Below are 24,443 nucleotides of genomic sequence, written 5' to 3' on the forward strand. Positions count from 1 at the left end.
ACGGGGAAATGAGTGGGAAAGCAAAGCAGAGCGTTTCTGGCACAGCTTGCCTTGCTGCCAGGCTTCTCTTCTGAGCAGGTAGCAAGGGCTGCGCCAGCACCAGCTGCTTCTGCAGACCCCCTGCATTAAAACGAGGCGGCTGCAGCAGCACAGCACACCCACCTCCCTAAAAGCAGCACGGGACGGGAGGCATCCTGCTCCCAGCACCCTGCGCTACCCAGCCACAGCACCCCAAGTACCCAGCGAGAGATCAGAGCCCAGCTCCAGCTCCTTAAGGAGCTAACAAATCTTCCTCTGGAGGGGAAAATAAGTAAATAAATAAAGAGAGAGACATATTTACAGTCTAGCTCCTCACAAAAACACTTAGGATATATAGCCTTGGCAACCTCTCAGCATTAGATAATGTCTTTATCAGGGCAAGAGTGGCAGATGGTGAAGGGCTTTGCGGCTCCCAAGGGCAGTGGGCATTGGGAGGGTGACTTCAACTGAAAATTCACCTGGCCCAGAGACCCCCCAGTCTGATCTGCAGCTCAGTAAAAGATAGCTCTGCCCCTCCCCAGGTAAGTTCTTCCCATGGCATAAAACCACCTGAACTGCAGCGAGGTGCAGATTCGGCAACTTATTGCTGCTATTAGAAATTGTGGTTCGTACTGGGGGAAAGTTCTCAGCAGAACAGCCTGGGCAGAGGCAAAAGGAGACGTGGCGCCGGCAGAGCGAAGCATCCCTCAAAAGCCAGAGCTTTGCCCGGAGGTGCCGGTGCTGTGAGCCAAGGGGAGTCCTTGGGGAAAGCTCGGCTCATCCCTCCCTGGGCCTCCACAGCCAGCAGCAGCAGGGAGAATGATTAGGACGTTAATAAATTCCATAATACTGAGTAAAGTGCTTTATTTTATGGCTTTGCCATAAGAACTCACCCCTGGGTACTTATAATTAACTGAACTAGAAAAGCAATAAAGATTTCAGTGTGTTTCTTTTTTCTCACCAATTTTTTCTCTTTTTTTTTTTTTTTTTTTTAAATCCCCACTGTTAATAAAGAAACCTCTGCTGATATTTACCTGCCCGGATAGGAATATTGATCTCCATGCAGAGAGAAGACACTTTCCTTATTGCACGTCTCACTAGATAATCCATCTTTTCAGGCTGCAGAATATTGCGTTGGCTTTGTTTTCAGAGCAGTGCTGTAATTCCCTGTCCTGCACGGTCCTGCCCAGCCCTGTATACCCAGAGAAGAGGCAGCAGGGGTCGGGAAGGGCTTTTTCCAGGCCTGCACCCCAGGAGTTGGTGCCCCACGGGACCTGCCTGTAGTGGGACCCAGAGGTCGTGGGGTGCGGGCAGCTCGTGTCCCTCTCCAACCACCCATTTTGTAGCTTCTTCACATCTTCTGCTTCCAGGCTGCCTCCAGACAAAGCCGGCGTAATAAATATCCCCTCTGACTTCAGTAAAAAGGGACTGGGTGCTTCGGTGGTGTTGCATGCCCTCAGCAGTGGTTTGGGTGGAGAAATAAGCCCACGTGCAGGCACCCCAGCAAACAGCCCGCTGATCCGTGCACTTCAGGCTTCCCGACTCCGCATCATTCCAAGTACACGGGGTTTTTATTTTCCTTTATTAAAGCACACAAGTAGCCACCCAGGAAATTGTCACTTACACTGCAGTAATTGTAAAATCATATCAACACAACCATTTCAGAGGAGAATTAAAGAGCCTGTGCTCCAGCCGGCCAGCCGATCACAAGCCTTTAACTCTGTAGGCACAGTACAGTAAAGCTTTTGCTTCCAGGTTTTGTTGTTCTTCTCATAACAAACTCCACTGAGCATTGAACAGAATGCCTAAACACGTTCACTGCAAGGGCCACAGAATTACCCAAAAGCTCAGTAAACACACATTTATTGGGTACTTGATTACGCGAGATTGTTGCAGCATAGTCATTATAACAAAATCCTTATAAAAAATGCCAAACACTGGGATATCTTCAGAGGACATAAATCTATTTAAAAACGCAACCAGGAATTACAAAGGGAGCGTGGCTGCTGCTTAGCCTGAACTAAGGAGCTCCCTCCTGCTCCTTCGCAGCTCTGCAGGTGGAGCCCAGCAGCCGTGTCCCAGCTCCACATGCACCCAGCACCCCGTGCCCAGGTGATGCTCGATGCTCATTTTATCACAGGCACGGATGCAGCCTGCCAGCAGCGCGGTCCTGGGCAGTCTCCTTTGCATGCCCGGGGGCTGTACGAGATTTCCTGGTGAGTGCAAGGGAACAAACATCCACCGCAAAGTGCTTAAAGTGCCCAGAGCTCCTCCTCTCCCTTGGTTATTCAGGGGAAGTGCTACTTGTAAAGTTCTCTCTGGTACCCCTCCAGATTCCCAATCAAACGCTAAACAGCGTGAAAATCCTTCCAGCTTGCACAGTTTGCAAGGGGTCTGGGTCCTATACATGGGACACTGGAATTGCATCTATAATTTATATTTTAAGCCCAACCATAGGGGAAACACTCTACATAGAAATATAACATTGGATTCTTCTGTACAGCATATATAAAGAACATGACAGCATCAAAATATTGGCAAATCAATACATTAAAAATACAGAATCTCATAGACCAGAGCACAAGAAATATATATTCAGGTGAAATCTGTACAGTTTGGCCGATGCTGCTGTTTCACGCCTTGGGGCTGACCTCCCCTCTCCATGCAGAGGTCGCTGCTCCACTCCCCCATCAGCACCACCAGCCACCACTCCCCAAGGCTTCCTGGGGCTGTTGTGCTACAAAAACACTAGTCTGCTGTCCCTGCCAGAGCAGAGGGTGTTCAGTGGTTAAACTCTTGGGGAATACTTCCCGAATTTCATTTCACATCAGGCTTTGGGAGAGGAAAATCAGTCTGGTTGGCAGGAGGGGTGGTGCCTCAACAGCGTTTCCCCAGCTCTCTCAGCATCACGTGTGTCATTTCGATAAAAAAAATAAACTGCTTTTTGTATGGTCTGTACACTGTTTATCTGACATGGAGCAGGTGGGACTGTTTTAGGCTGCCCTTCACACCAGAAACACCCGTGTCTGCTGGAGGAGCTGTCGGTCTGACGCTCTGAGCTGGCTTTCCCCTATACATAAGTACACGTGTACATAGGCCACTTCATTCCTTCCCCCCTCTCAGCGAGGAGGGTCACCAAGGCATGCTTGGCAAGCCAAAATCCCATGCCATAGCTGTACCCATAGCAATATAGAGATGCTTACGCGTATATACAGACATTCTGTCCATTATTACAACGGAAATACAGTGCTAAAAAAAAAAGCGATAGCAGCATGTAAACGAAGGTGTGTTCATTTCAGCTGTCTTTTCTTCCTCCTCTTCTGAGCTGTGCTCATGGGCTTTGACAGCCCCCCCTCATCGCCCTGCTCGGGCAGAGGATTTTGCCGCAGAGCTCCATCCGCAGGAGCTGCCCTTGTCCGCCCGAGGCTTCGAGCCCCGGCTCGCAGCCAGGCGCTCGCCTGGCTCCCGGCAGCTTGAATTTCCCTTTCCGCCAGCTCTGCTCCCTCCTCTCCCTCCCCGCAGCCTTCCCTTCGCGATGACTCATCCTGGAGACGATCTTGGGTTTGCTCCGACAGCCGTTGCCCACTTTGGCTTCAGCAAAGTCTAATTTCAGAGCAGTGCCGCAGGAATAAAACCGCACACGAGCTACCTGGTGAGCCACACGAGCTGATAGTCTTAACTCAGGGAGGAGAAAAAGAAATGGAATAGTCTGCATTTTGTCTGTCTCCCAGCAGCAGAAGCGTAAGACGCAGGAGCAATGCCTGTTTTAAACCCTTATATCCTGAATTCTCCGTAGTGTTGCAAACCATCAGGGTTTCACAGGAATCAAAAGGCTGATTTTAAAGATGTTCCTCGGCGCAGCGTGCACCGGAATTAAAAATACATCAAACTGCCTTTTTTTTGCATGCTCTTGCGGTGTCCAATTTTCCCAACCCCCAAAATTATTTCCTTGGTTTCTTGCCTCTCAGTTCCGAGGCCCTGCTAAAGGGCCGTTATCTGAGTTAGCTCTGACGTGGGGGTGGTTGGACTCTGCTGGGCGACAGCCACCATGGGAATTTCCATGCCTAGTCAGGCCGGATTGTTAGTCCCCTCCGAGTTCTTGCAGGCATAAGCCACATCCTTGGCGATGCTGCACATCCTGTTGGACATCTGCAGCTCCGTCCTGAAGGCGCTGGGGAAGCAGAACTTCTTGAAGCACGCCTTGAAGTTCTCATCCAAAAAGGCGTAGAGGACGGGGTTCAGGCTGCTGTTGGCGTACCCCAGCGCCGTGCAGAAGCAGGAGATGGCCAGCTCGAGCTCACTCTCTGCCTTGGCACCCAAGCACTGGACCAGCACAAAAATCTGGATGGGAGTCCAGCAAATTATGAAGACGGCCACCACCACCAGGACCATTCGGGTGATGCGCCTCAGGTTTCGGTCCTTCTCCTTGGAGCCTGAGAGCACGCGGACGTTCTTGAGCCGTCGGATCATGAGGCTGTAGCAAATGGTAATGATCAACACGGGGATCATAAAGGAGAAGAGAAAGACACAGATGCCAAACACTGGATCCCAGTAATCCACGGGTGAAGGGAGCTTAATTAGACAATCGATTTCTGCAAGGGAAAAATAGAAAGGAGAGGAAGATCAGCAAACCCATATCAGGAACAGAAACATCTACACTTTCTCTTTGGTTAGGCATGCTTAATACAGAAAAAAAAAATAGCAATGAGGCAAAGACAAAGAGGCAAGGGATAAAATGTCTGTACAGCAAGGAGCTCAACCCACTGACTGCCCCTCTCAAATGGCTCTCCAAGCCCGTGGCATCTCCTGCCCACCGCCATCAAACTCTCCCACCCCGGATGCCTTTTGGCTGACCGTTGTTTTCATTCTCTGCAGATCCCATCACCATCGCCGGGATGCCGAAGACAGAAGCCAGCGCCCAGATGCAGACGTTCACCACCTTGGCCTTATGGGGAGTGCGGATGTCCAGGGCTTTGATCGGGTGGCAGATCGCGATGTAGCGGTCGACGCTCATCATTGTCAGGGTGAAGGTGCTGGTGAACATGTTGTAGTAGTCTATAGAGATGGCAATCTTGCAGAGGACATTGCCAAAGGGCCAGAAGCCCAGGAATGTGTCCGTACCCTGGAAGGGTAAGGTCATCAGACACAAGGTATCAGCCAGAGCGAGGTTAAAGATGTAAATGTTGGTTGCTGTCTTCATCTTGGTGAATCTGAAATGTAGAAGTAAGCAATGGTTAGAGCTCCAGCTGCCCTTGATGAGCAATGGGTAAGGCGCTGCAGTCTGATGAAGAGGGCATTCTGTCATGGTAGGAAGGAGACGCTGTACTTTTCTAACCAAAAAAAAAAAAAAAAAAAAGAAAGAGAGATTGAACACTGCCCCTTCCTTTCTACCTCCCATGTGCTCATTCCCAGTTCCTGCAGTGATGAAAATGGTGCTTCCACGCACAGTCTCACGGGCAGGAAAAGCTTATTCCCATAGACTGCACGGAAGGCCAATGAAAGCCTGAGGCTGTCAACTCCTATCATGCTATTTGAAAAATGACTTCAATAAGAGTAATCTAGAATTTCTTCACATATGGCTTCATTATCTTAAATACTGGTGAGAGCTTTAGCCAGTAAGCTGATTTGAAAGGCATCATGTGGTCCAGGGATAAGTTGATTAGCCACTTTCTATAGGCTCGTAGCCAAAGACGATGGCTAACATGAGCTGTAAGACCTGGGTGAAATGGCCAGTCCTGGTGAGGAATGAGATTTGTATCAGATGTCAAAATATCACAGTGGATCTTCCTAAGGAAAGAGACAATTTGGAGATAAAGACATGAGCCAAACTCCAAAGGGTTTTTGTTATTATTATATTGCATTTATCACATGAACTGACTGCCACAAAAGATTCACCTTGCTCTGATGTTGGTCATCTCCTTTTCACACATGGGAAGTGATGCTGGGAAAGATGTGATCAGCTGCCCAAGGATGCATGCAGAGCACGCAGAAATGGAAACTCAGCTGTGACTGAGCCTAACCTTTCAGCTCCAGGATGCTCCTCTCATGGACACAGAGAGCTAAAACATTAGCATTATTTTAAATCTTCAGTTCATCTATCATTTACTATACTAATGGCCTTTGCAGAAGTGTTGCCAGACATGGCAGGCAATAATATGTTATTAATCGAGGGCAAGTTCATTCGGGAGCAACACTGAAACCCATAAACTACTGCACTATTTCCACTTTGCTAGGCACTAGAATATTACGGGTTCTGATTCGACCTGAAATGCTTCAGGACAAATTAAGTGAGGACAGCAAAGCCAAGGAGCAAAGGAGCCCACCTTTGACCTTGAAAGCCAAGGGAAGCCTTTGGAGCGAGTGAACATTGGCAGAAGCACCTGAGGGTCCCACATGAGCCTGAATCAGGCTCCTCCTGGCCCAGAAATCACAGCCACCAAGCAAGTGATGGGTTCTTAGAAAGCCTCCTCAGATCAGACTAATTTATATAACCAAAAGCAGTAAAGGAAAAATACCAGTGTCTTTCCTCTGGCAAAGGGGTGACCGAGCAATACACTTCGCAAAACCAATTCAAGCTGGAAGCTGCAAAGGTTTTAACACCTCGGGATTTCCTGTGCAATTCTGCTTTAGGAAGAAAGGAGCCTCCAGTGCCACCTACGCCAGAGCAGCAGCACCGCAGGGTGGGGTGGTTTTGCTTTCTCATTTTTGGCATAAATGAGGTAATTTAAGTATGGTGGATCTGTGACTGGATGCAGACATTTTCCCTTCAGGGTCAGCAGCTTGTGTCAGTGGTGGGGGGAAAGAAATTAAATCATTTTTCTGTATCAGCACATAAAAATACATAAAAGTATTGTCAGCTCAGGCTTCAGGAAATTATTCAGTCACCTAAGACTGCCTTAGCAAATGACTCCTGGGAGCTGTAGACTGCCTCTTTGCCCTCGGACCAGGCTGATATCTTGCCTTCCTGTAAGCTTGTTCCAGTCCATCCTTCCAGGATGCAAGGACGGAGGCAATTCATCACCATGCCTCTAACTATGGCTTCTTTTACTGATGTTATAACTTATGGGAACAACAACTGCATTTTTTTTTTTAAAAGATGGCCCACTTAACCACCTGGGGAAAAAAAAAAAAAAAGGGAATTTGATGTGAAAACAGGCAACAATCCCCTTGCATCTACCACTACGGCTGGACCCATCCTGCATCCACAATGGACAACACTGTCCCCATCGACGCACGCCCCTGTCCCCAGCACAACGAGAAGTCTGGGACATCCCAGCTAGCCCTGTCCGGGCTGCAAACCTCAGCTCTCCATCCCGATCCCGATCCCTCCACTCAGGAGGCTTCGCTGTCCCCTCCCTGCTGTCCTTGTTGTCAGCCCCTCCTCGAGGTGACAGCGGAGCCACCTCCCCTCGCTCCCTCCCATGCAGGGAGGATGTGCTGGGGGCAGCTGGCCCACTGCTTGCCTCCTTCAGCTGACCTTCAAGTGGATTCTGGGCCTGAATTTTTTGTTTTTAGCAGGTGGAGAAATTCATTTACACCTAATTAATTACTTCTAGCTCCACTTCTCTCTGCACGCTGAGAGCCAACAGCCATCATCCCAACAAACCAATGTTCCCAAACATTTCCAGAATGTTCAGTACAAACAAAAATCAATTAATCATTCCTCTGTGGATTAACCTTCCTTTTCTTTTCCCCCGGGAACTGAGAGTGTTCTCTTTCTTAATCTGCACAAAAAAAAAATAAAAAATAAAAAAGGACAAATTAAACTCTCAGGCTGTAGGAGGCACCTAAGACCCACTCCCCCCCATCCCAAGCACGGCTCCGACTCAGATAAGCCTCTGGCCCCCCTGGAGGACATCACCTCCCTGCTGAGCCACTTTCTCGCTCTTGGTCACAGAGGCAATTTCCTAATGGAGCATCTCCTGCAGGGCAGCCCTGCCAGTTCTCAGCTCCCCATCCTGCTCCACCTTTGCCACAGACGTAATCCTTTTGCTCTGCTCTTGTGTTCTCCCAGCTATCGAAGCCGAAGAGGAAAAGCATGGGGATAGCAGCTCTGCGCTTGGTTTCCCCCTCCTTTTTGCTAAGTGGGCCCCAAGCAGCGTTACACGGGGCAGATCCTTCAGGGGACGGAGCCTGCAGCTTGGGAGAGAAGGAGGTGGGAAGGCAGCAGCTCTTCTACCTGCTGGGCTTTGAGGTCCTGTTTTTGACAAGGATGGATGGATTCTGCCCCTGGCTGAGCCTCAGGGCAAGCTGCAAAGCTGTTGTTTCGGCATCGCTCCTCCTGCCCACCTAGCTACCACAGAACAACCCACTCCACATGCCCCAGGGGTAAGCACCAGCTGGTTGCAGCAGCCCCAGAAGCTGAAACGGGGCTGCAGACACCAGGGTAGAGGGGACAGAGCAAAGCCTTCAAGCCCAGGGGAGCCATGAGCATCACCTCCAGGCGCCCTCTGCCTCTTCGAGCCTTTTGGTGACGATGCTCTAACTCCAGCTCATTGGGATGCAGACAGTGCTGTTCCCTCGAGCAGCTCCCTCTGTCCCCACCAGCCTTCACTGCCCTTCCCGGACACGCAGAGGTCTGCAGAGAAGCAGGGAAGCAAAACACAGCAGAAGAGGCTCAGGAGGGTTTTTGCAGAGCTGCTCCAACCGTGACGGTGGAAAACAGCACCGGTCCGGTGACATCTCTGCTCCCAGCCTGCCCACAGCCCGTAGGTTGTACAAAGCTGGTATTTGATCTGGCACGGACCATCCTGGTTTGTGTCACCCCTGCTGCACACCCACACGGTGCCCTGCACGTCCCTGCCGCTCCGATCACTGCTTCAGAGCCAGCTCATCCTGAAATTCCTCCCCAGTCTAAGCCTGATTGTTCCTACTGGTTCAACAGGCCACAAACAGACAGCAAATTTATGAAGCGAGCTTAAAGCATTTTGGACTACGAAGCCAGATGCTCCCACAAAAGCAGCCTGCATCACTGGCACATAAAAGCCTATTAATTGCCTGGCAGGATGGTGACTGACGAGCAGGGGTTAAGGAGGCTGCCGCCAGCACCACGGCTTTGGGACAGGCGATTTTCTTGCCCTTTGAGTCTCAGCTCAGTGTCTGGGTGACAGCTTTGACAAATGAGTGGTGCTCCCCTCCAGGAGCCTCTGGGGAATGGTGTCAGGAGCCAGCACAGACAGGGACAGGGACACTGCGTGGCCCCGACTGGTGCCATGCTGAGGGCAGAGGCTGGGCTGCTGCTGCATAAACCTCTGCAGCTCATCCAGGGTCTCGCAGGGGGGCTCGGGGCTGCCTTCGGTTTCAGGAGGGCGTTTGCCAGTGCCTGCTCTGCAGCAGGATGCTCTTATCCCCATACACACACTGGATCTGCCTCTGCTGAATTGCTCCAGCCCTAAATGCCGCCCCTGTTCCTGGGAGTTGCTCAGTCCCTAAAAGCGCTAGGAACCAAGTCCCAAATTAAGCATCACTCAATTACTGTTGCACATGGGTGACTCCCTTCATCTCATCCCACCAAAGCCAGGGGAAAACAACAGCATGGGCCTCGGAGCTGCGAGCAGGAGACAGGCAGGGCTGCCACAAGCCTTGTGGTCAAGTCCCTGGCCTGGGGGACAACTTGCCCAGGTCCGTGGGGACCTGCAAGGTAGAGGGCTACACATCCACCCCCCGCAGCGTCTGCCACAGGGACTCTCCCTCCCACTCTTATCATTCTGTACAGACCCCTCGGCACAGGTTTCCCTTCTCTACAAAGTGCAACGATTGTCTTTGTTTTGTTTAACCAGGGAAAACTAAAAAGAGGCAGATCCAGAGCGAGCGGAGGTCTCAGATGGCCTCGCTGGCATCCGCTGGCTCTGCACCGCATTAAACACTCACTCAATTTCAGCTCCAAGACATGCAGCTGGTCAACGTTCTCCCATTAGAAAGCTTTCTATTAAGAAATCAGCATCTCTGAAACCTCCTAATTAACTCCATTTTCCCTGTCTCATCACAGCCAGCTGCCCTCACCCCCCATTCGCAGGGATCGATGCAGGTTTCCAGCAGAAGGACGGATGGCGCAGCCCTGCCCGTGCTCCTCAGCATCCTGCAGCATCCCGGCCCTCTTCCTACAGCCTCACCTGCAAGCAGTGAATAAAGGGTAGGGGGTCTGTAGCCCCAACCTGCCTGAAGAGTTGCCTGAACTGCTCTGAAACCATGTTCATCAACAAGGAGAGCTGAGCAGCCCCAGTGCTTTGCTGAGTGCTCTGGGCCCCGCTGCAACAGGGGAGAGCCCTGGCACAGAGGAAGGCAGTTGTCCTCCTCCACCCCATGAAGCCCCCATGGCAAAGAGCCCTAGAAATGAGGCGTCACTCCCAGGGAGGTTGACCCAGCTGAGCAGATCCAGCACCGAGGAAGGGAGTCCTCCAGACGATCACTGCTGAGCATCGCAGCAATGGGATGGAGAGGGGACAAGAGGGCTCCCCAGGCCAGCAGCTGCGTGGTGGCCCTGCTCCCTTTCCCTGGCACACCAGGGGCCGTGGAGGTTTGGGGTCTTAGTCCCTGCACTGCAGTGCTGTGGCTGTCCTTGCACCCCTCAAGGTGCTGGGCAGCTGGGTCTGCATCGCGCCCAACCCATGGCCCAGCCTCAGCAGCACCACTGTGAGAACAACGCATCTCCCTCTTTCGGAGTCGTCTCCATCTTTTCTTCCTGAAAACAAAGATCTTGGGCATCCAGCATGGCACAGTTCAGTTATGAGGGATCCCAGCAGCCTGTTTTCCCCCACTCTCTCCCCAAAACCCTCCCCGTGTCGTGCTGTTCAACTCCTCGTTGCACGTTCATTAAAAGCAGCACAGGAAATATATGCAGAAGAGAGCAGACAAACAGCAGAAGAAGGGAGGGAGGGGAGGCATTATCTCAACTGGCAAGGAGCTCCACAATGAGAGAGCAGAACAAAGCCGCGGACGAGGCAGATTTCCACAATAGGCCCTTTACTGTCCAGGAAATTGTGCTCCTGACAAGGGCCCTTCTCGGTCTTATCCAATTAGTTCTTCAAGCACTAGGAGGCGATTGGCAGTCACATGGCGACTGTCACTACAAATTAATCATTCCAAATGTTAAACGACTCCAAATATAATAGAGATGTAGGTTGGCTTCTACAACAGAGGGGAAAACCCAGAGGAGGCTTGGAGTTCTTATTTTTGTCTGAAATGCCACGAGATTTTAAACTTTTCCCTGAGCTGCAAAAATCTCATTCAAGAGGAACAAACATGCCTTCCTGAAGGCTCCAATTTTCTCGAGTGCTGATATTAGACTCTGTGTTTCCCTACTCCATGAAAAACAGGAAACGATTACTGTCTACATCACCAAATCATTCCTTTTTTTGTGGAAGATAACACACCAGTTTCTTGCAGCTTGGGTAGCGTGTTGAAGTGTTGTTATCCGTGGTGAAAGGAAGGACGAAAACAGTTTTTGAAGGATCCACCGTAGTGGGTTTGCCAGTTTTGTCCATTAATGGAAGAGAAGATATTTTTGAGAATCCCCAAATCCCACGTTGGCTTGCCAGCAACCAACTTTCAAGCCCACCGAAAAAGATGTAGCTTAAAGCACGAAGCCCAGGAGCACTCAGGCTCCAGTCCTGGGAGAAAACCTATGCTTGAGAAGTCAGCCAGGCCAGCAGCAGCAGCCCCACATGTCTGCTAATTTGGCAGCTACGTACGAATTTACATACTTGACCATGGTCAGGTTTGAGATACTGAGTTTGGTCTATCACATCTGATCCAAGGGTAAGGGCAAGGAAAGAAAAATCCTTGGCAGAGATTAGTTGCAGAAGCTGCAGTTACTGAGCCAAGAAGGGTTATTTTCCTGGGTGCAATTCAGTGTTAGTCTCAGCCAGGGTTGAGCTCCAGGAGATACTGATGGGGAGAACCAGAGTGAAACGGCAGCTTCACCTACATATGCTTTAGTTTAGTTATAACCTCTCCAGTACATTATTTAAGTGGACCTTCAAGGACCACATAGAAATATTGGGGGGGAAAAAAAAGACAGATCAATACCAAAAAAAAAAAAAAAGACTGAATGAATAGTTGAGTCTTTATATATAGGATTGTACTGGGTAAAATGGAACAGAGAGAAGGGGAAGAGGCCTAGGTGGATGGGGGGTGATGCTTGTCTTGAGTTTTCTATTGTTTAAAATGAGTAAAAACTGAGGACAGAAGTTCCAGGGGAAATTCCAGGGCTAAACCCCCTTTCTTTTTTTGGTTCCTTTTATCCACCTGCAAGGCATCCAAGCCAAAAGGATCAAACCAGAAGCCACCATTTTGAAAGCGTGGCCCTGGACAGGCACAGCACACGTCCACCCTGACCAGGGTGCTGGTTTGGGACATTTATGTTCCTGGCAAGAGCAACCACAGCCCCGGGCAGCAGACAGCAAGGTCCTGCCGTGGGGACCCTGTTCCTTAGGGAAAGGAGGGACTCTTCTCCCCAGGGGCCAGCACTTGCCCATGTTCACAGCCAGCAACGTGACATGGACATTTGTGAACAGAATCCAGCGCCCAGCCCACTTCCATGAGGATGAAATGATGGTGGCTGTTCACGTCCCATGAGACCTCTGCAGACTGTGAATAAATTTCTGCCAGAGCTTCTCCTTCTGACACACACCTAAGGTTCGTACGTGCTCTGGGCGAGGACTCCCTTCCCCTGCCTGCACACCAGCTCAGGCACCCCTGGGAGCTGCACGCCGTGGACAGGGACTTTTCCCTCGCCCACTCCCTACTGACTGCTCTCACGTGTGCCCACAAACACCGTGCCTACTCAGATGACTTTACTACAGTAAACAACTACGAACTACCCAGACGTGGCACTGCTGCACTGCCAGCCTCCTCTGTGCTCATGTGAGCCCTTCTCCCTGCCATGAACTCGTCCCCAGGAAGAGCTGACAGGCACCCTGATGAACAGGAACGTCCCTTTGCCCTTGTAGCAGTGATTTAGCCTCCGTCCGCTGACCTGTGATAACCTATGTGAAGGAGAAAACAAGTTTACCGTGTCTTTTCTGCGCTGGCAGCATCCACCTGCACCAGGAACCTGCTAAGATGTGCACATACGATGGAAGCTCGCTCCTTAGCATATAGGGCACGGAGATCAGAGAAGGGTTGCTGGCGTTTGACATAATCATAGCCCTGGCAGTTGCAGGAACTCATTTTGTACTTACAGGGGGGAACAGGGTTTCTGATCCAGGGGCAGGGAGAGTTAAGATGCCAGGAGCATGCAGGGAGGTCAGACAGTGCTGCTGGAGCCCCTTGCTCCATCCCTCTGCAAAGGTCCCTGCTCTCCCAGCTCCGGAGCGAGGAGCCCATCTGAGCCAGAGGAGTTGTCCTCATCTCTGCAGCATCCTGACACATCTTATTTATTTTCCCAAACAGTTGGAAGAGCTACACCTATTGTTTTCTCCCCTGTAAAAGTGAGACTGAGCCTCCCAGCAAGTCCTTTCCCTTGGAATTAGATTCAGCTTTGGGAAAGGGCAGCTCCCAGATGGAGCAGCACCTGCAGCTGGGTGCTGGACACGGCGCAGGAGGGAGATGTCCCATCGAGGACCGGGCACATCCCCGCAGCTGGATGCTCCCAGCACTTTGCCCTCCCCAGGGACGTGCAACTCCCTGCCTGGCAGCTTGCAAAAAGCCCCACTTTTTGAGCAGATCTGAACGCTCTGTTCCATTCTCTGGCTTAAACTTTAGGAGGCACCAAAGGGCAGCTGAAAGCTGGTGGGAACCTTCATCGCGCCTAGGAAGGGAGAAAAACAAAACAAAACCAAAACAATGCAACAAACGCCACACCATTGCCCCTGAAGCACATTGCAATTACCGGGGAAGCACCTGTCTGCTTCCCCCCCCAGCACGGATTCAGAGGGGGGGAGACGCGCCCCAACGGCTCCCTGCGGGTCCTACCTGACGATCACGTACATGACGGAGCAGTTGCCCACCAGCCCCACGATGCACACGATGGAGTAGACGACCACGATGGTGATCTTGATGCTCAGCGGCAGGAAGCTGTCCCCCGTGCTGTTGTTGAACCAGTTCGTGGGGAGGAAGCTCAGGTTCAGCATGGAGGAGTCATTCAGCAGCTTTCGCAGGTCGGGGTCTTCCAAAATGTGGGCAGGGAAGAGCGGGTCCATCCTGAGCCGCCAGCCCGTGCCAAGGACCTGGAGCACCGGAGAGACGGCGTGAAGTCTGCGGGATCACAGCTACGGGAGAGGGATGATGTATTTATCGCCGGGGAGGGCACGGCCCCCCTCTGACCTCCCCAAGAGCGTTTTAAGGGGATGCAGCGCCCGGAGCTCGGCGCACCCCCAGCACCCCGAGGCTCCCGCGTACCTTCACACCGCCGGCGCAGGGGACTGCACCACGCCAGCCCTCCCAGCTCTGCACGCTCCAAACCTGCCTCCCCCAAACCAATTGGGGCTGGGAGACCCCACAGGCAGCTTTGTGCCCCCCACACCTCCCCCTTTGAGCCACCGCAGCCTCCGGCCGGGGCTGGGGGCTCCCCCCAGTATCCCCCCGACCCCTGCCTGCTGCAGCCCTGCGGCATCCCCTGCAAAGCGGCAGGAAAAGCTCAAAGTTGGGGAAAAAAAATAAAATAAAATAGAATACCAAGCCCCCGCTGGCTGCTTACCTGCGTGCGGGTTTCCCCCTCTACCGCATCCAGGCACCCCGGGGGGGTTTGGGGGGGGACAAAGCCGGGCTGGGCACAGCCGCAGGGGCAGGGGGCTGCTCGGGGCAGGCAGGGCTGCTGCCAGCGCAGGGGGCTGCACCCCCGGAGCCCCCGTTTTTAAGGAAAAGGGAGGGATGGGGGGAGAGAAAGAGGGAGGGAAGGAGGGAGGACGGCGGCTGGGCAGAGCCAGCCCCGGCTGCCTGGCTGCTGCCACTGCGTAAAACCAATGCGGGGGGGGGGGTGGAAGGAGGGGAAAAAAAGGAAATAAATAAAAAAAAAAAAAAAAAAAAGGAAAAAGCCAAACCCACCAAAGGCAAAGCGAGCCCACACCTGCGTCCTCCCCCTGCCGCTCGGAGCTGCGGGCTCCCGGCCCCCCCCCCCCTGCAGCCGGGGGCGGGGGGGGGGGCTCCAGCGCCGGCTCTCGCCTCCCGCCCCCCCCCGCAGGACCCCGCAGCCTTACCTGGGGTGGGATCCCGCAGCCGGGCGACCCGGCAAATTGCCCCCTGCCCTGCACCCTGAATGCTGTGCTAAGGGGGGGGGGGGGGGGGGCGGCAGAATGGGGAATTGGACCTAAAATCTGACAAAAATGCGAGGAGGGCTGGGAACGGGGGGGGTGGGGGGGAAGCGTGTTAGGATCCAGCATCCTGCGAGCAGGGTTCGCGAAAGGGCGTTTGTAACCCACAGCATCCTGCTCGTGGGATCCCAGCTCGGAAGGATGCGGTCCTGAAGAAGCTGCAGTGGTGGGATCAGCGTGTAAGGGGGGGGGGGGGGGGGGGGGAAGCCATGCGGACCCTGTCCCCAAATCTGGCCCTGGGGGATCGGCACCGACAGCCTCAGGTCTGAGCTAAGCTCTGCCACCCCACAAGCAGGGCACAAAAGGGGTTTTTGGTCTGGTCCCAGAGCAGGGACAGGCTGACCGTAAGGACTAGAGCCTCACGGTCTGGTGCCTCACCCTCTGGTTCGGTCAGCGTATTTCCTTGCAGAAGCCGTTTCCCAGCAGTTTATTTTGGGGGCGCAGTGACACAGGGGTCAGACCCGATTCAAGGCGCGTTCCTACTGCCCAAAAGGAGATGGAGAAAAAGGAAAATGAGTTCCTGGGGAATGCTGCTTCTCTTCCAGAGTCCACAGAGAGCCCGACGCAGAGTTGCTTGTGCCCAGCAGACATCACGGATTGCCCTTCCTGCTCTAATTCCACTTAAAAGCTTGTCTGGGGATATTTAGCACAGAAGCTGCACCTTCCTTGCAAGTAACGTAATGGTGAGGGACCGCATGGTAATTTTCCTGACTGCTTCCATAAAAGCAGGTCCCTGCTCTGACAAGGAACAAGGGGGAAAAGCATGAACCGGAGATACAGCCCCCCTGTGAGATATAGGAGTGTTTGAAGAAGGGCTTTTTGGTCAGTCCATTAATGAGAGTGTGAAATAAATACTAGACCAGACATTACTTTAATTGTTAATGGATTGATTTTCAGAGGCCGAAGGAAGGACAGCAGTAAATCAGTGCGAGCGCCTGGCTGGACAGCCCAGGAATCTGTGGGAAACAAGTGCTTGTAAATTCAGCTCTGCTCTGCTGGCTCCCTCCCCAGCAAGTGCACTTAGCCCTTCTCATTTTATGCTAATCCAGTGCAGCAAAGACAGCATGTTTATTTGTTGTGGGGCTTATTTTGACCCCACAAGCCTTGTGTTTCGGAATACGGGCTGTAAAAGAGGATCAGGATTGCTACCTCAGACTACAGAGAGCCAAGACGAGTTTTGTCCCAGACACAAGACACTTCCAAAAATCCTCCTCCTCCTCCTCCCATCCTCCCCCACACTGCTCAGCCATGTCCTCTCACGCAGGAAAGCCCAGGATATTTGTGCTGCACCTCCAGTCCCAACCCCTCTGCTCCACTTGATTTGACCCCAACCTTAATTCAGCCCTGAAGAGTGGGATTTCCAAACACCTCACTCTATCTTGTCTCCTGCTCTTCTCAGCACCCCAGGGATGAGGGGGGCAGGCACCATCTCAAGAGCAGGAGACTCGACAGATTTCTTCCTCATCAGAAATCTTCCCTACACCCGCTTGGGACTCTGCACCAGGGCTGAGAAGGGAGGCCACCAGGATTTCATCTGTGACCCAAAAGGATTTCTCCCAGCCTATTTCTTGGAGAAAGCCATCGGCTCTTCTGCTTGAGGGTTTCTGTGCAGACAGGAAGGTAACAAAAGCCAAAAAAATAAGCCAAAAATGCAACCCTTCTTCCAGGTGATAATTGCCCAGAAAGTGCACGTGAAGGCAGCAGATGATGCTAGGAACAGATGCTGGATTTACAGAAAGCATCCAGAGCATCAACATGCAATTCAAAAACACATTCACACTGCAAATACTGATTTACCCCTCCAAATTTCCACTGAATATCTGCAAAATGAGATTCAAACCAAGAGCATACATAAATTTGGTGATGAATTGGGTAAATAATTTGAATATCCCTAGCAGATTAGAACTGTTCTGGAAGCGACCTTTGTGCATATTCAGTTTGTTTGCTGAATTTCCAAAGGATTATAGATGCACAGCCAGGGCCCAGGCATATCTTCTCTCTGCTTGTTTGGTGGACACGTGCTGGCGGAGGCAAAACCCCGGGTTTTCCCTGCATACCTACACCATCTGCCTCAAAATTCCCAGCCCACCCATAGCCTACCCAGTCGTGGGCAAACAAATCTCATCTATTCCAACCTAATCTAGTTCAAGTGCCAATATTTGCAGTCACTGTTGTTTCAACTAGGTTAACTTTGCACGCTGTTCCTCATCACGGAGGATTTTTGCTGCTTTTGCACAAAACAGCCCACAGCCACCTGCACTTCATAATAGCAACAGCCCACAGCTTTTTGCCTTCCCTTTCAGGAGGTGAAGATATCTGTGTCAAAGCTGTTTTGCCACCTTCAGCACAGTTTGCTGATCTGTTTAATCAAGGCCATCATGAGCAGAGAATTAATTTTGCAAGAAGTGAAATCATTTCTCACAGAAAAGCGCCTAAGCTGGAGAGGCGAGGCAGGAAGGCAGGGGGCATGCAGAGTGCCCTGGACCAGCCCGAAAGCAGAGGTTCAGAAATCCATCCATCGATCCCGGGATGCTGGGCACGTGCCAGATGCTAATTTGTAAAAGTTTGCACCCTAACCATCAATGGTGGGTGAAATTTGTTCTTTGGACATTAATCATTACATAGATGTTCAGCAACCACCACCAGCACACACACACACAAGGAGACAGCCTCATTTCTCCCACCGCTGCCCATACCATGAGCGCCAAACACATCTCTGGTCCACATGCACGCCCTTCTCCCACCAGAAAGGACGGCACTAGCAGCACATCTCCCGTGGTCAAGCCACTTGCTTCAATCATCATAAAACTGGGCTCAAGCTGTTTGGTGGGATGAGAAGCAGATGAGAAAAGCAGGTAGATTTCTTCTCTGCCATTAAACATTTGTAAGACCACAAGGTCTTATTTTGTGGATCAACTATTCATGTTTTTCAGTAGTCAGCTGCTCATAAGTCCCAAATTCACCCCTCCAGCAAGAATTGCATCCCAGAAGCATTCCCTCTTGCTCCTTATCCCACCTTCATCAGCATTGGCCTTGCAAGTGCTTCCCTGAGCTCTCTGCTCACCCCCTCCTGCTTTTTGCTGTTCCTGAATAAAAGATGAGCCCAGGAAAGCCCTGCAGCATCTCAGGCTGGCTGTGACCTCCCCAAGGCCAATGTCACCAGGGAGCACTGGAAGGTCTCTGAGCATCGCTGCTCCCTTTGCATGGTCAGTCCTGAGCAGGGACATCGCTGTGCCTGCAGCTGAGCAGGGAGAGCAGCTCCAGCAGGCACCGCAGTTTTCAGCGAAACATGTAACACCAAGGAAAAAAAAACAGGCCAGGTACTGGGGTTAGTATAAAAAAAAAAGATTGCATGACAGCTAGAAGTTAGAGCAAGAATTTTCCAGAGCAGGAAAACCTGCAAGCAAATATGGAAAATACCTACAGTGGCCGAGCCATGGAAGAGCACAGGGAAGTCACTGCTCGCCCCTGCATAGGTTGCGCAAGAAATGCTGGGTTCAGTTATGAACAGACTGCTTTACATAATGTTACAGATCTATGGCAAACAGAGCACCAGAGATGCTGGCAGGAAGTAATGAATGAAAAGTCAGGGCAGAATGAAAAAAATTGCCTCAGGCCCCAGAACACCTCCCCAGAGTCCCTTCTACAAGGGGACTCAGCATCACTTCGGAGGTGGTGCTGACAAATTCTCTTCCTTTGGCTATGCTATAAATCATGTAACAATGCGAGGCGAGAAAGATTCCAGAAGTGGATTATCTACCTTCCATTGCTGATGGACTAGTCTGAAGCATGAGAAATAACATCTATTAAAATAGGGGGACATTGACTTCTTCAATATTTGCAATCATACGTATTCATTGCAGCTTCTGTACTTGCTCCATCAGACTCCTTTTGGAGGTGGCAGAAGTCTCTGCAGACCCTTTTTAGCAATGCTAAGCATCAGAACTACTACATTAAAAAGAAATAACTTTTTGCAAGGAGCAAACAGGGGCCTGGAAACAAACACCATGGGAAAAAAATGTTCCCCCTGACCAGCTTGCAGTGGGATGCTCCTTAAAGCCCACCACGGGGAACGGAACCAGCAGGATGTCCCTGGCCATGCCCCCACCTCTTCCTCTTCCATGACAGATTCTCAGGGAGAGCACATTTGAGACGATCTCAGGACACACAGTGGGATGATGGTGGGGGTCCAGTCCATTGCACGGACAACTGATCCCAGTACATCCCACCTACTCTTGGACCTAGCCATAAACAGCCCATATTTTGAAGTCTAGCAGCCGCCTGTATTTTGAAGAATAGCATGTGTAGTGGGGAGCCTGATCCTCGCTGCTTACAAATAATTTGAGTGGATCACGCTTTTACCAAAAATTCATTTAGAGCAAAATCCCCGAAGCTCTAACAGAAAAGAGTACATGATGCTACCCACTTCACTGATATTTTATTGTTTGCTATCATTATTTGCAATTTTCCAGGGACTGATCATTTCAGGTGATTGTGAATGAGGCCATTAACAATCCTCTCTGCAACATTATATTCCTTTTTACAGCCTCATTCCTTTTTCCATCTCAGACCCATCCACTTTAAAGTGAGCAAACCCCTCCAATCTTGTAACAGAAACCCTCCTTCCTTCTGCTGTTCCCTCACCTGGGAGGTCGCTGATGTTTCTCACCATTCTGAGTATGGGCACCCAGCCTCCAGGGCTCACTGTTGTGGTCCACAGCCCAGATGCCAGTAGCGGAAGGGTTTAAGAAAAGGAAATGGCCACTGTATGATTTACACAGGTGCACAGTAAGTCAGAAGCAGATGACGAATGTAGATCCTCCAAACCCCATCCCAGCATTTTAGCGTCTTGTCCCTTAGGGAGGAATACATCTCTGTGCTCAGGTGGCAATCTTCACAAAGTCCTTCTGAGCAAGGACCTGCTTGTCACCTCTGCACTGAAGTCATTTTACACAGTGAGCAACAAATTGACTGAAAAAAAAAAAAAAGTCTAGCATCAAGGTATTCAGTGTCCATTTGCTTCCTTCTGAGCTTGCTTTCCTCAAGGTGGTGTCACTCAGGTTCTTGCTGTTATTTGGATCAATAGCAAGAGATGCCTGATAACTTGCTTTTGGGCACTTTGCTTTTGCAGTTCTGACCCACCTGAGCACAGTGTCAGAAGTGCTCCCTTGCTCCTTTTTCTAGCAAGAGGAAGCTATGGATGTTTACTGAAAATTCCAAGCAACTGCAGAGGGAAATATATTCTCATCAGTTTTTGAGAGGTTTGAATTATCTGCCTTGAAAACGCTCCAGTCTCTAACAAATCTATAACTAAGAAGGAAAAAAAACAAGGGAAGACAAATGCCTTTGAACCATCAGCTAGGTAAAGAATATGTATGTAAATAATATGCAACAAGCAGCAGATCCGCAATGCCTTGTCCCATATGCTATTTATGTGACTGTCATGCTTGCTCTGAGGATGTCATGCAAAGAGCCATGCCAGCAGTGCTGTGCATATGCTCCAGCTCCCCATAATTTTATGTGAGATTGAGAGGCAACTGCTCTGCCGGGATAAGTTGGTTCCAGCAGAGCTGTGCTGCTTTGCAGAAGCCAAAAACACAGGGCCTGAAGGTTTGACAGAAGAGGAAAGCACTTCTAAATTGTGTCACAGAGACACCAGTGATGGCACCAGGCACACATGGCAGCAGGACCCACGCACTGAGTGGGCAGAGGCACAGCACTGGAGCAGGGCCACGGCTGGGTGGGCCCCGAGGATCAAGCAGGGCCCCCCCGAAGCAAACAGGCCCCCATGCTTGGGAGCCACACGAGCCCCATGCTCACAGCACCATGAGGCCTACTCCCCTGCATAGCCAAGGCTAGGCCAATTTCTGAGAAATAATCATCTGCTTTTTGGCAAACAACCTCCCCATTGATCTACCATTGTCTGCTGCTCAGGCACCCCTCCCAGAAAAGTTATATTACTACCCAAAAAAAGCAATAACCTCCAGCAAGATCCTCTTCTGCCTTCGCCCCAGCCAAAAGCTTACCTAGAAATGGCTTGGTCCCACTACAGCTGACCCACTTCTACACACCTCTCGCCCACCAAACCTCCTTCCCCTAGCCCACACCGCCTTTTTATCCCTCACCTGCCCATCCCAGCACTGGGACCAAGTGGTGGCACCTGGGGCTGCTCTTCCCCAGGGGCTCCCCCAGCCTCAGAGGGCTTCTTGTGCAAGGGGGCAGCCTGGGAACTGGGAGAGGTTTGGGATCTGGTTCAGCAGAAGCACCAATGCTGGGACCAAGTGCTGTGATTAAGCCAGGCCTTTGAATGTGAAAAACTGAAAAGTCCAGGAGAAACAGATATCCTACTACAATTTCCACTTCTGAATGTGAAAAATAGTGTGAAAAGTCTGTAAGAAATAGATGCCCTACAGCAGTTTTCACAGTTGGGCTCTCAGGCACACAACAGGAAGACATTAACAACAGCCCTTAAATAACAGGACAGTTCTTTGTTTTCCAACCAGGAGGCATAAGGCTCCTGACAGGCCCCTGGCGATGGGGCAGGCCTCGGGGCAGCATGGTCCAGGTCAAGCTGGGGAGAAAATCATGAAAGCAGAGGGTGTCACGGGAACCCCTCAGTGCTGGTGCCCCTCAGCCTGAGTTTCTGGGCCCCTTGTCACATTCCACAGAGCACCCACAAGATCATTTAGCTTCATCTTCTCTCCTTTTTCCAGGCCTGCAGCTTCCGTCACCTTCGATGAGGCAGTGAGCACCGCCACGAGCATCCTGCTCCCCGTTCATCACAGCCCCTCGCAGCACAACCTCTCCTGGCATTTCGTTTGCTCTGTTCCAGACAGTCCAGCTCCAGTCCAAACCAGATCAGATTTCGCCTGGAAACCAGCCCAGATTGCTGAGAAATCTGGATAGCATCCGCAAATGCTAACGCTTTCTCAGCCCACGGCTGTGCCCAGATATCGTGTTGCTCAGCTCTCAGCAGCATCAAGGAGTGGTACCGCTGTGACACATGAAGCTGGGAAATTTCACACGCTTTTGTGAAATCTTCCTATTATTTAGGTTACTTTACACTACCTGGAAGTGTAAAGTAAGGGAGTTTTTCTAAAGTAAGTAAGGGAGTTTTTTAAAGGGAGTTTTTCTAACCATTCAGCAATTTATGTGGGACAGGAAAATTATTTCTTCCCCACGTTTCATCTAGTCATCTGAACTCCAAACCTCTGTGCTTTGCAGTGATGAAGTAATGACAGAGCTGCCTTGGAGAACTTAGAAATAAACGCAGACATCTAATTCCTCTGGGAGCTCACTGAACTATTTCTGAGGACACTTTGGGAGACCTTTGCCACATCTCTTTTTGTTGTTGTTTTTGTTATTACAGTATATGTTGGCCACTTCCAGCTACCAGCCCTGATATGTGATTAAAGCTTTCCAGTTCTAATGTAATAAAAACTGCAGAAGTCAGGGACAACCCTGGGAGCAATTTCTCCTCTCTGACCCAACACCCTTTGTCTGATGGCTTCTGAGCTGCCTGAGCTTTCACTGCACATTCATATATCTCAGTATTTCCCCAAGACTGGCTATTCCAGGAAAATGTTCCTAAGAGTTCTTCCCAAGGTTTCCCCATGGCTGAGGTTTGGTACAGATGGATTAGATCCCTGTTCTGCACTGAGGGCCAGTCCAGGCGAGAGGACAGGCTCAGGTGCAAAAGAATCTCCCAATTGGTCTTTAAATTAAAAAATAATAACAATAAAATAATAATTTTAAAAATGCCCCAAAATTATAGGGCTCTGTTGAGAGCTTTTCTTTGTATGAGATGAACTGATGAGTTGGAGCAACATCTCATGTTATCAACTGGTTTTATGAAAATCTAAATGAAGGCTGAGGAAAGGGGAGGGAAAGAGAAGGGAAATGGCATTTTTAATATTGCTCCTGGAGCTCAGGATCAGTCATGCTTCTGGAGGTTTGGGTGTGTGCTTTCCTTCAGACTTGTACCTTTCACAGAAGATAGACTAGGTTATACAACGTACTTGGAGTTGCCTCTGCTAACTTTAAACTAAATACTGCAGCAGTTCAGTGCCGCAGTCACCAAGGGTGGGGTTCGGTTTTGCACAGGTACGCTTTTTACTGCCTCCTCATTGTGAATCTTGGAGTGTAACAGTAACATTTAAATGATTTAACAGTTCTGCCTTATTCCAGTCCTCCTTGACCTTGTTTCTGTCATTTATGCCTTCAGGTGATGAGCCATTATGGAGCAGCACCTACACATCCCATTAAAAATCCCCAAACCTGCAAAATAGGTTACTTTGTTCCTCCTGCCCAACACCTCATGAGCACTTTCATCAGTTTTGCAAATCCCATTGGAACCAGCAGGTGATGCTGAAGCAGAAAACATGGAGTTCATTCTGCCTTCTATTAGGCTTTTATTTTCCTTCCATATAACTCAAAAGTGAGAAAAATACTGTGATCTTGGTGGGGGATTTAGAAAGTGTAGGATATAAATGATGACATGTAGCATATGGCTTTGTTCTCACTATCTAGTCAACTGCAATCCCTGCAAATACACATGGGAATTTTCACACCTACCATGGAGTGAGGACACCTGAAAGAAAACAGGGAGATTCCTCTCGTGGAAGGTTAGTGGGCTCTAAGGTTTCCTTGAGCTGATGTTCTCACAGCACTTGCACTTCCCTGACCTCGCTGTGACATTCCCAGTGCATGGCAGACACCACATTTCCCCTTGCAAGACTGCAGGTGTTGGAGTAGTCTTTGCATAAAGCAGCTGTGTTGGGGAAAGAGACTCGTGTTCAGCATCTTCCTCGTTTCTAGTGCAGTCCTCTGCAAACATAAAGCAGCACAGCAGATGACCCTGTCTCAGGCAAGAAGCAGTGTCTTTTTCTTTTCCAAGGCATGCATCATCAGCAGTTTGTGGGGGTCAGCTGATCTGCAAGAGTCACTGGAAAATCATCCTGATGGTCTTCCCTGTACATAGCAAGGGTTGTCAACGCTAAAGGTGCATCTCTCTGGGACTTTCATTCGCTTTTACTGCTTGAGTTAATTCTGCATCTAAATATTTCAGCTGAGATCTGCCTCTGCATGAGGTTGTATGTATTAGATAAAAGGAGAAGAGATGTCATCAATAAATAACAGCAAAAGCTCCTGCTATTGCCAGCATCCCCTGAGAGA

At 50.5% G+C, this 24,443-nt stretch overlaps 1 protein-coding gene across 1 annotated transcript; it reads right to left on the reverse strand.

The window, feature by feature from the left end:
- Positions 1–1,591: 1,591 nt before the first annotated feature.
- OPRL1 (opioid related nociceptin receptor 1) lies at positions 1,592–21,378 on the reverse strand. The gene is made up of 6 exons (XM_040575989.1): positions 21,296–21,378; positions 19,914–20,033; positions 16,602–16,873; positions 13,933–14,214; positions 4,873–5,228; positions 1,592–4,610 (listed from the first exon to the last, which is right to left on the reverse strand). The coding sequence occupies exons 4-6, from the start codon at positions 14,157–14,159 to the stop codon at positions 4,087–4,089; spliced, it is 1,107 nt and encodes a 368-aa protein (XP_040431923.1). The 5' UTR covers positions 14,160–14,214; positions 16,602–16,873; positions 19,914–20,033; positions 21,296–21,378; the 3' UTR covers positions 1,592–4,086.
- Between the last annotated feature and the right edge of the window lie 3,065 nt (positions 21,379–24,443).

Source organism: Cygnus olor, chromosome 16 (assembly GCF_009769625.2).
Source record: "Cygnus olor isolate bCygOlo1 chromosome 16, bCygOlo1.pri.v2, whole genome shotgun sequence".
In the NCBI taxonomy this organism is placed as follows: Eukaryota; Metazoa; Chordata; class Aves; order Anseriformes; family Anatidae; genus Cygnus; species Cygnus olor.

Bases quoted from the DNA above. Each gene is read 5' to 3' on its own strand.
- OPRL1 (XM_040575989.1), bottom strand. From the start codon at position 14,159: ATGGACCCGCTCTTCCCTGCCCACATTTTGGAAGACCCCGACCTGCGA. The intron at 5,229-13,932 runs GTAGGACCCGCA...TCTACATTTCAG, and splicing joins GTCATGTACGTGATCGTCAG to ATTCACCAAGATGAAGACAG. The intron at 4,611-4,872 runs GTCAGCCAAAAG...TTTCCCTTGCAG, and splicing joins TGCAGAGAATGAAAACAACG to AAATCGATTGTCTAATTAAG.